Source organism: Halichoerus grypus, chromosome 1 (genome assembly GCF_964656455.1).
Source record: "Halichoerus grypus chromosome 1, mHalGry1.hap1.1, whole genome shotgun sequence".
NCBI classification, from domain to species: Eukaryota; Metazoa; Chordata; class Mammalia; order Carnivora; family Phocidae; genus Halichoerus; species Halichoerus grypus.
In genome coordinates, this window is record NC_135712.1 from 120,703,965 (window position 1) to 120,714,776 (window position 10,812).

General features: G+C 43.2%; 1 protein-coding gene across 1 annotated transcript; it reads left to right on the top strand.

The window, feature by feature from the left end:
* The first annotated feature begins 8,659 nt into the window (after window positions 1-8,659).
* On the top strand, window positions 8,660-9,412 carry LOC118552126 (proline-rich protein 23A-like). The gene has a single exon (XM_036092165.2). It carries the CDS (start codon window positions 8,660-8,662, stop codon window positions 9,410-9,412), a length of 753 nt encoding a protein of 250 aa, XP_035948058.1.
* Window positions 9,413-10,812: the final 1,400 nt, after the last annotated feature.

Consider the following 10,812-nt stretch of genomic DNA (forward strand, 5'->3'; position numbering starts at 1 on the left):
AGAAAGACATGTATCATATGACCTCACTGATAAGAGGAATTCTTAATCTCAGGAAACAAACTGAGGGTTGCTGAAGTGGGGGGTTGGGAGGGATGGGGTGGCTGGGTGATAGACATTGGGGAGGATTATGTGCTATGGTGAGCGCTGTGAATTGTGCAAGACTGTTGAATCACAGATCTGTACCGCTGAAACAAATAATGCAATATATGTTAAGAAAAAAAAAAAGAAGAAGATAGCAGGAGGGGAAGAATGAAGGGGGGGAGTCGGAGGGGGAGACAAACCATGAGAGATGATGGACTCTGAAAAACAAACTGAGGGTTCTAGAGGGGAGGGGGGTGGAAGGATGGGTTAGCCTGGTGATGGGTATTAAAGAGGGCACATTCTGCATGGAGCACTGGGTGTTATGCACAAACAATGAATCATGGAACACTACATCAAAAACTAATGATGTAATGTATGGTGATTAACATAACAATAAAAAATTAAGAAAAAAAAAGAAATAGATGGGGGCACCTGGGTGGCTCAGTCGTTAAGCGTCTGCCTTCAGCTCAGGTCATGATCACGGGGTCCTGGAATAGAGCCCTGCATCGGGCTCCCTCCTGTGCAGGAGGCCTGCTTCTCCCTCTCCCACTCCCCCTGCTTGTGTTCCCTCTCTCACTGTCTTTCTCTGTCAAATAAATAAATAAAATCTTAAAAAAAAAAAGAAATAGATAAATTCCAAGAAACATACAACCTACCAAAACTGAACCAAGAAGAACTAGAACACCTGAACACACCAATAACAAATAAGGAGATTGAATCAATAATCAAAAACCTCTTAACAAAGAAAAGCCCAGAACTAGATGGCTTCATTGGTAAATTGGTAAATTCTACCAAAGAGTCAAAGAATTAACACCAGTCCAAAAAGTAGAAGACAAGGGAACACTTCCAAAGTCATTTTATGAGGCCAGTATCACCCTGATACTAAAGCCAAAGACACCACAAGAAAAGAAATACTAGCAAACCAAATTCATCAACTCATTAAAAGGATTCTGCATCAGGACCCAGTAGGATTTATCCCTGGGATGCAAAGATGGTTCAACATATCCAAATCAATCAAGGTGATAGACTATATTAACAGAATGAATGATTAAAAACCATGCGATCGGGCTCCTGGGTGGCTCAGTTGGTTAAGCGACTGCCTTCGGCTCAGGTCATGATCCTGGAGTCCCGGGATCGAGTCCCACATCGGGCTCCCTGCTCGGCGGGGAGTCTGCTTCTCCCTCTGACCCTCCTCCCTCTCATGCTCTCTGTCTCTCATTCTCTCTCTCGCAAATAAATAAAATCTTAAAAAAAAAAAAATTATAAAAAAAATAAATAAATAAAAACCATGCGATCATCTCAAAAAAATAAAAATAAAAACCATATGATCATCACAATAAGTGCAGAAAAAGCATTTCAAAAAATTCAACGTCCATTCATGATAAAAACTCTCAACAAAATAAATATAAAAGGAGATTACCTTAACACAATAAAGACCGTATATGAAAATCTCACAGCTAACACTATGGTGAATGAGGAAAAATGGAAAATTTTTTCTTATAAGATCTGGTACAATACAAGGAAACCCACTCTCACCACTTCAATTCAACATAGTACTGGAAATCCTAGTCAGAGCTCTTAAACTAGAAAAAGAATTCACACACACACACACACACACACCTTATACTCTCCTATATGGCACAGAAGAATCAGCAGTTAATCAGCCTCGAGTCCCAGCCTAAGATGATGATTTTATTTCCACAAATAGTAATTTCTATTTCTGCAGAGAATCGCACCCTACACATAAAGAAATAACTGAAGACATCCATTTTGGTCCATAGTGGCCAAAAAAAAAAAAAATCCTCAGGAACAAACCATGTAAAAGTGTTGAACTTATTTTTTAAACATTCTTATAATTTATCATAGAAGGGCACAGACATAAAAATAATAAAAAGAATAAATAGTTATTTGAGGAAAGGAAGTTCTAATATATGACTAGTGGAGTTATAGAGGGAGGAAATAGAGAAAATGGAATGGAGGGCAATATTTGAAGAGATTCATAGTGAATAAAAATGCTCATGCAGCACCTGGCTGGCTCAGTCAGTGAAGCATGTGACTCTTGATCTTGGGGTTGTGAGTCCAAGCTTCTTGTTGGGTGTAGAGATTACTTAAAATCTTTTTTAAAAAAAAATAATGCTCATAAATAGTGGAAGAAAAAATCATTTATTTATTCAATATATATTTTTGAGTGTCCACTATGCTGCTGACAGTGTTCCAAAACTGAGGATACAGGACAGCAAAACTGTGTTAAAAATCACTGCCATCGGGCTCCTGGGTGGCTCAGCCAGTTAAGCATCTGCCTTCAGCTCAGGTCATGATCCCAGGGTCCTGGGATGGAGCCCCGCATTGGGCTCCCTGCTCCGCAGGAAGCCTGCTTCTCCCTCTCCCTCTGCCTGCCACTCCCCCCTGCTTGTGCTCTCTCTTTCTGTGTCAAATAAATAAATAAAATCTTCAAAAAAAATCACCACCATCATAAGCTTATACTCTGGTGAAGATAATAAAGAGGGTAAACAGGATAAATAAAATGCACATCATGTTAAATACTGGTATGTGCAAAAGATTAAAGGGAGGTAGAAGGTCAGAAAATTACCATTTTAGATGGTATACTCAGGAAAAGCCTTAGAGATGGAGCATTTTCAATAATGGTCAGAAAGAAGTCAGGAACCATGCAGATAGATAGGTGGGAGAAAGGCAACTGCAAAATTTGTGATTATACCTGTCCATTTCTAGGAAAAGCATAGAGGCAGTCAGAGCTGTAACAGAAGGAAAAAGAGGGAGAGTAATAGGAAGTACAGTATGACATAACAAGGGTGGGAAGTCCAGATCATATATAGAGAGCTCTGCAGACCCTTATATAAAAACATGGGCTTTGACTCTGAGTGAAATTGGAGTCATCTGAGCAGAGGAGTGACATGGTCTGACTTACAATTTAATAGAACCACTCTAGCTCAGTGTGGAAACTAGCCTGGAAACAAAGAAAAGATGCAAGGATGGAGTGCCTGGCTGACTCAGTCAGTAGAGCATACGACTCATGATCTCAGGTCATGAGTTCCAGCCCCACATTGGGCATAGAGATTACTTTAAAAAAAAAAAAAAAAAAGATGCAAGGAGACCACTTAGGAGGCTTCTACAGTAATTCACTAAAGGGATGAAGGTGGCAGCAGGCGGTTAACGAAGGGGGTGGTAAGAAGGGCTATGGTCCAGGATATCCAGGTGGAATGGATGTGATACGTGAAAGAAAGACTCTCGGGGCGCCTGGGTGGCTCAGTCGGTTAAGCGGCTGCCTTCAGCTCAGGTCATGATCCCGGGGTCCTGGGATCGAGCCCCGCGTTGGGCTCCCTGCTCAGTGGAGAGTCTGCTTCTCCCTCTCCCTCTGCCTGCCTCTCTGCCTACTTGTGCTCTCTCTCTATCTCTCTGTCAAATAAATAAATAAAATCTTTAAAAAAAAAAAGAAAGAAAGAAAGAAAGAAAGACTCTCGAGGATAATTCCAAGATTTTGCCTGAGCAACAGGAAGGAATTGCCAATTACTGTGATACAGAACATTTTTTAAAGATCAGATTTGGGGCACTGGGTGGCTCAGTGGGTTAAACGTGTGCCTTTGGCCCAGGTCATGATCCCAGGGTCCCGGGATCCAGCCTCATGTGGGGCTCCCTGCTCAGCAAGGTGTCTGCTTCTCCCTCTGCCCCTCCCCCTGCTCATGCTCTCTCTCTCTATCATAAATAATAAATAAATAAATAAATAAATAAATAAATAAATAAATAAATAAAATATTTAAAAGATCAGGTTTGGGGAAATATGAAGAGCCCGTTTAGACCCGAAGTTTGGACTGCCTATCATTAGATTGACATACATAAAATTAGCAATAGACAATCGTCTTGACCTACAAAAATGAAAATTGCATGTGATTCAACTTAATAGATATCCAGAAGAAAATGCTGACAATGCAGTTGCATTTGGTGGGAAAGGAACAGAAGGGAGACTCATGTTTGGGGGTCACCAACATACAGATGGCACTTAAAGGAAGGCAGTGAAGGTGGACAGAAAAAAAGATAAGGCCCAAAAGGGGTCCTGGGATATTTCAACTTTCACAAGGAGGAGCAAACAGTTAAAGAAACTAAGAAGCCAGAGACAGGCTGGGAAAGTGTGAAGTCTTGGATGCCAAGGGGGAAAATGTTTAAAGGGAACAGTGATGGTGTAAAGTGTTGCTCATAACTCAAGATGAGAACTGAGGATTAACCACTGGATTTCATAATGTGGGAACCACTGATGACCTTAGTGAGAGCATTTATAGATGACTGGCCCATGGACAGAAGTCTGATTAGAATGGGTTCAAGAGCAAGTGGAAGAAGGAAAATTAGAGAATGCAAGCACAGTTCACTAATTTGAGAATTTCAGTGTATGAGGAAAGAGAAAATTGATATAGAAACTAGAGGAGCGGGGCACCTAGGTGGCTCAGTTGGTTAAGCGTCCGACTCTTGATTTCAGCTCAGGTCATGATCTCAGGGTTGTGAGACTGACCCCCATGTTGGGCTCCATGCTCAGCGGGGAATCTGCTTGAGATTCTCTCCCTCTCCCTCTGCACCTCCCCCCTCAAATAAATAAATAAATCTTTTAAAAAAAGAAACTGGAGAAGAAAGTCACATCAACAGAGTTTTTGTGGGGTTTTTTTATTTTATTTTATTTCATTACGTTACGTTCGTCACCATACAATACATCATTAGTTTTTGACGTAGTGATCCACGATTCATTGTTTTCGTATAACACCCAGTGCTCCATGCAGTATATGCCCTCCTTAATACCCATCACTGGGCCAACCCCTCCCCCCACCCCGCCTCCCCTCCAAAACCCTCAGTCTGTTTCTCAGAGTCCATAGTCTCTCATGGTTCATCTCCCCCTCCAATTTCCCGCCCTTCATTTTTCCCTTCCTTCTCCTAATGTCCTCCATGCTATTCCTTATGTTCCACAAATAAGTGAAACCATATGATAATTGACTTTCTCTGCTTGACTTATTTCACTTAGCATAATCTCCTCCAGTCCCATCCATGTTGATGTAAAAGTTGGGTATTCATCCTTTCTGATGGCTGAGTAATATTCCATTGCATATATGGGACCACATCTTCTTTATCCATTCATCTGTTGAAGGGCATTTCGGCTCTTTCCCCAGTTTGGCTATTGCAGACATTCCTGCTATGAACATTGGGGTGCATATGGCCCTTCTTTTCACTACATCTGTGTCTTTGGGGTAAATACCCAGTGGTGCAATTGCTGGGTCAAAGGGTAGCTCTATTTTTAATTTTTTGAGGAACCTCCACACTGTTTTCCAAAGTGGCTGTACCAACTTGCATTCCCACAGCAGTGTAAGAGGGTCCCCCTTTCTCCACAACCTCTCCAACATTTGTTGTTTCTTTCCCTGCCCATTTCTGCCATTCTAACTGGTGTAAGGTGGTATCTCAATGTGGTTTTGATTTGAATTTCCCTGATGGCTAATGATGATGAACATTTTTTCATGTGTCTGTTAGCCATTTGTATGTCTTCTTTGGAGAAGTGTCTGTTCATGTCTTCTGCCCACTTTTTGACTTGATTGTTTGTTTTTTGGGTTGAGTTTGAGAAGTTCTTTATAGATCTTGGATACCAGCCCTTTATTTGCAAATATCTTCTCCCATTCTGTGGGTTGTCTCTTTGTTTTGTTGACTGTTTTCTTTGCTGTGCAGAAGCTTTTTATTTTGATGAAATCCCAAAAGTTCATTTTTGCTTTTGTTTTTGTTGAAGATAGAGGACTTTACCCATCAATTATATATTGAAGGTACTGAATTGGTAAAGGTAGTAAAATTTGATGGTGCAGGACAGAGAGGAGGGGATTGCTAGAGTGATGCTTTTGAGGAGGCAAAATGAGATGAACTGCACAAATGGAGGAAGAGGACTTTGCTAGAAGTACAGACATATCATCTATGGGAAGAGGACAAAAGGCAAAACATACAGTCCTAGTGGAGCTTAATGAGATATGATTATGGGAATTTTGGAAAATATTTTTTTATTGCTTCTATTGTCTCAGTGAAAAAGAAAAAGGTGACCGTCTAGTAGAGAAAATAAGGGATGAGGTATCAGAGGTTTGCAGAGAGAAGAAAGCATGCAATGTTCATCTACAAGAGTGAAAAAGTGAATGAAATAGAACATAGTAAGATCACTGGGCAGCAATTAGTAGCCTGCTTGAGGTTGCTGATCATGAATTTAAAGTAAGACCAGTCAGTGGGGTTGAATGTTTTTTTCCAGCCCCACTCAGCTAACAAATGTAGCCACAGAGTAACAAATACATTAACCAGCAAAGCAGGAAGCAGGAAAGGCAGATGAAGATATAAACCTGACAACAATTATAATGACTGTCCATGGAATTTAAATTCCAGGTAAAGAGGGAAGTGAGGACCTGATTGCATTGGTTTCAGTGAAAAGGTTGTAGGATCAATGGATTTTTCCAGAGGGGCAGAAGGACTGAAAGAATTTGGATATTTAAAGGACTAAGCTAGAAAGTTAGGAGGTGGTGCTCTGAGAATACAATGTTTGAAATTGTGACTACGGAGGGGTTACAATTTGGAGTAATGGCAAGGTCAAGAGTATGAGTCAATGAAGAAAGAGGACAAAATTGTTGAACATTAAAAGAAGTCGGAGACCAAGATTTGGGGTGGGGGAGATCCATGAGCATATTAAAATCACCACAAATTACACCAGAGGTAGAATGAGTGAGAATTATACTGAATCAAGGCTAAAATCTTCAAAGACTATGATAGAGACATTTGCTATACATACATTTGATAAATGATTGGTATGGAGTATATCTGAAACCCAAGTTTTTTAAACAATATTTTTATTATTTACAGATTGTGGTAATACTATGAAGGCCATAAAGAGAGTGATGAGATAGAGTGAACAGAGAAAGCCATTTCAAATAAAATGATCAGCAATGGCCTTTTTGAGAATGTGCTATCCAACTTGGTCTTTGAAGAGGAAGTTACCAGCACTGCATAAAATTGAAAGAAGTGTTGAAACTCATTTTTTAAATAAAAAAATAATAGAAAATAGGAACATTTCAAAGAGAAGTTATAAGAATGGCCAATAAGAAAAAAAGGGGGGGGGGAAAGAACGACCAATAAGCCTGTGAAAAATGATCCACCCTGACTGGCAATCAGAAATGCAGAATGAAAACACAATGAGAGCATTTTCCTACACCAGATTTAAGAGTTTTGCAGTAAGAAATGTTTGCAAGGATGTAGTGAAATAGAAACATACTCTGCTCATAAAAGTGTAAACTATGAAAACCATTTTGGGAAAAAAACCAGAGGGAAGCATTACCTATTAATTTGAAAAGACACACATAGTACCAATTAGTTATCCACTCCTAGATATATACAATAAACATATGAGTAAAGAGTCGATGATCTAAAACCAGATTAATCTGCATTTGATTCCCACATCTAGCCCAAACTAGGTATCTAACTTTGGATAACTCAGCTTACCACTCCCAGTGTCAGCTGTTGTGAAGACTGAAAAGATCATTTGTTTTAAATAGGGCAGGAGGAAGCTTTTGTAGGTGATAGATATGTTTATGGCATTGATTGCGGTGATAGTTTCATGGGTGTTCACTTCTTCCGAATTCAACTGTATACATTAAATATATACAGCTTTCTGTATATCAGTCATATCTCAATAAAGTGTTGGGTTTTTTTTAAAGAAAAAGATCACTTTTTTAAACAGTAAATGGTGGATATGTCATAATAATTGCTCAAGAAAACAATTTAATTATATTGTTTTAATTGCTATTGGTATTATTAATTTTATAACGACCTTAACCTTCAGGAAGAAAGTTGTACAAATATTTTACTTTAGTATTAAAACAGAAGTTTTCCTAAAGAGAAATCAGTATTTTTCATTTACTCCTGAAATGATAGACCCAGTCGTAAAGAAATTTTATGGAGCATTTGGGTAAGTCCATTTTACTGGGGGTGAGGGGGTGGGGGGAGGGAGGGCGGGGAGTGATCTATTTGAGTGGTCTTTTCTCTAGAATGGATGAAATCACAGGAAAGCATTAGTCCTAAAGGTGAACAATGTTTTAAGTTCTATTATTGGTATACCTTCGTTTTCTAAGAATGAGTTACACAAGTGTTCTGCCTTCTATAAGCCCATAAAAGTATTTCCTTAACCACGGCCTCGGCTATTGGCCTGCACAGATACCGCGATCTCTACGGGGCGGAGCCTCGGAAGGGGCGGAGCCTAGCGTGACATTTTGCGACTTTGGTTCCGCCGGCGTCACTTGAAAGATCCGCGCAGATCGGTCAGTGTGAGAAACCAGGGATTCGAACGCCCGAGGCTGAGCCCTGCGCCCTTGCTGCGCCACCAGAACCCCAGGACTGCCGGCCTCCCAGGAGGCGCCCCCAGAACTCCAGGCACTCTCTGCGTCGCCCGGCGCCGCGCCCCGCCGCCCCCGGCCGCCTCACCTGTCGTCGAGAGCTGTCACTGCGTGCAGGACCCAGGCCCTCACACCCTCCAACAGGCCCCGGGAGCGCCGCCCGCAGCGCCGTCCAGGTGATGGGCAGCCAGCCCCGCAGCCCCAGCGCCTACCCTGAGCCCTGCTGGGGACCGCCGCCCGGAGGATCCCGCCCTGCCAAGCGCCGCCGAACCGAGGAGCCTGCGGGCCTGGAAGGCCTGGGGGGGTCCCCGGCCGCCGGCGCACTCACCTCCGTGGTGGTCCTGGCCTCCGGCTGTGCCCTGCAGCTGCTCCTGGACGACGTCGACCTGGTGCTCGAGCCCGAGCCAACGTCGGCCCTGCAAGTGACCCTCGGAGAGCTCACCCTCGTGCTGGTCCCCGAGGCTCTCCTGCGCTCGGGAGGGCAGGGCCACTCGCCTGCCGGCCTGCAACAGGCCGCTTTCCTGAACGCGCCCGGGCACCAAGTCGCCGTCGAGCAGGGATTCTTCTGCGCTCCTGTCCCAGAGATGGCCGCCCAAGAAGGGGCCTACGAGGCAGACGCGGACCCCGAGTTCCTGCCGCCTCGGATGGACCCTGCTGCGGGCTCCGTCCCTGGGCTCCGCCCCTGCGCTGGAAGGGTGGCCAGCCCGCACCCGCAGGGCCCCGTACCAGATCCCTGGCCTTGGGCCCCCACCCCCAGTCCAAAGAGACGCTCTCCTCTCCGCTACTTCAACCTGGACGCCCACCTTCTGGAGCCCTTCCCCAACTCGCCACTCCAACCTCTACCTCCCTCTCCGAGTCCAGGTCCCCACGCGCGCCCCCAGCGCCCCCCGGGTGCCTCCCGCAAGGCCCGGAGACGCCTGTTCCAGGAATGAACTGCTCCCGCAATATTGCCAGCTGGCTTCAGGCCCTAGTGATCCTCCATGACACACTGTGAGCACATGCCAACAGTCAGAGATGAAGCATCTTCATCGTAGAGAGCGGGCAGCTGCGGTTTTTGTTTTTGTTAGTTTTTGTTTTGTTTTTTAGCTAAAATGCCTTGATCGGTAGCAGGCAAGGATACCTGGATAGATAGATAGATGATAGATAGATGATATAGATAGATAGATAGATGATAGATAGATAGATAGATAGATAGATAGATAGATAGATAGATGATATAGATAGATAGATGATAGATAGATAGATAGATAGATAGATAGATAGATAGATAGATGATAGATAGATAGATAGATGATAGATAGATGATAGAGTACTTCTGGTACAGATTTAGCCCAGAGAGTAGACCACATATAGCCAGCGATGGATTTTTAGATCCCTTGCCTGTGCTTGCTGCATGGGCTGTTTCCTCCACCTCGATCATCTTCAGCCAACCCTATTATTTCACCCCTACTCTGGCTTCAAACTCATGTCATTTTTTGCCCAATGTATCCCCCTTTTCCATCACCTCCCAATGCATCTCTCCTTTCTCTCCATTTCACGTTGTTTTTCCTTCCTTTTGTAATTGTGAATTTGCCTGTATGAATTCCCTAATGTCCTTGGAGGTGCTTCCAATCACCAATTTTTTTTTATTTTTAGTATGCACAATATTTATCAAGAAGAGCTTTGTGAAAAAGATGGCAAGTAAACAGCAGGGAGAGAGGGATAAGTTGAAGTGCTACAGATCCAGTGACAGCCTCAGCAAACTCTTTGGGAGCTCTGGAGTTAGAATGACTGGCCAGAGTTGTCCCAGGTAAGGCTGAAATAGCCCAATCCCTCATCAATCAGCCATTGGGTGTGAGGGACCAGGGAAGAATTGTTGCCCAAGGCAAGGCCACTTTCTTCAGCTGAGACAGTTTCCAAAGGGAATGACAGCTGAAGGCTGTCTGTCCATAGCACTCCTAGCACTTATGGAAACAATTCTCATTGAAGAGGAATCTGGGTGGTGCATCACACTGCCCACCACAACATCATAATATTGATTCTATTTATTATAACATTCATCTCCATTTATTCTGATCTTTAATTATGACTAGCAATAAAGAAATTATAATTTTCTTCGTATAGGTCTTGAATATTTGGATAAAGTCTGATCACCAATTTTTTTTAAAGATTTTATTTATTTGACAGAGAGAGACACAGCAAGAGAGGGAACACAAGCAGGGGGAGAGGGAGAAACAGGCTCCCCGCGGAGCAGGGAGCCCCGATGTGGGGCTCGATCCCAGGACCCTGGGATCATGACCTGAGCCGAAGGCAGACACTTAGCGACTGAGCCACCCAGGCGCCCATGATCACT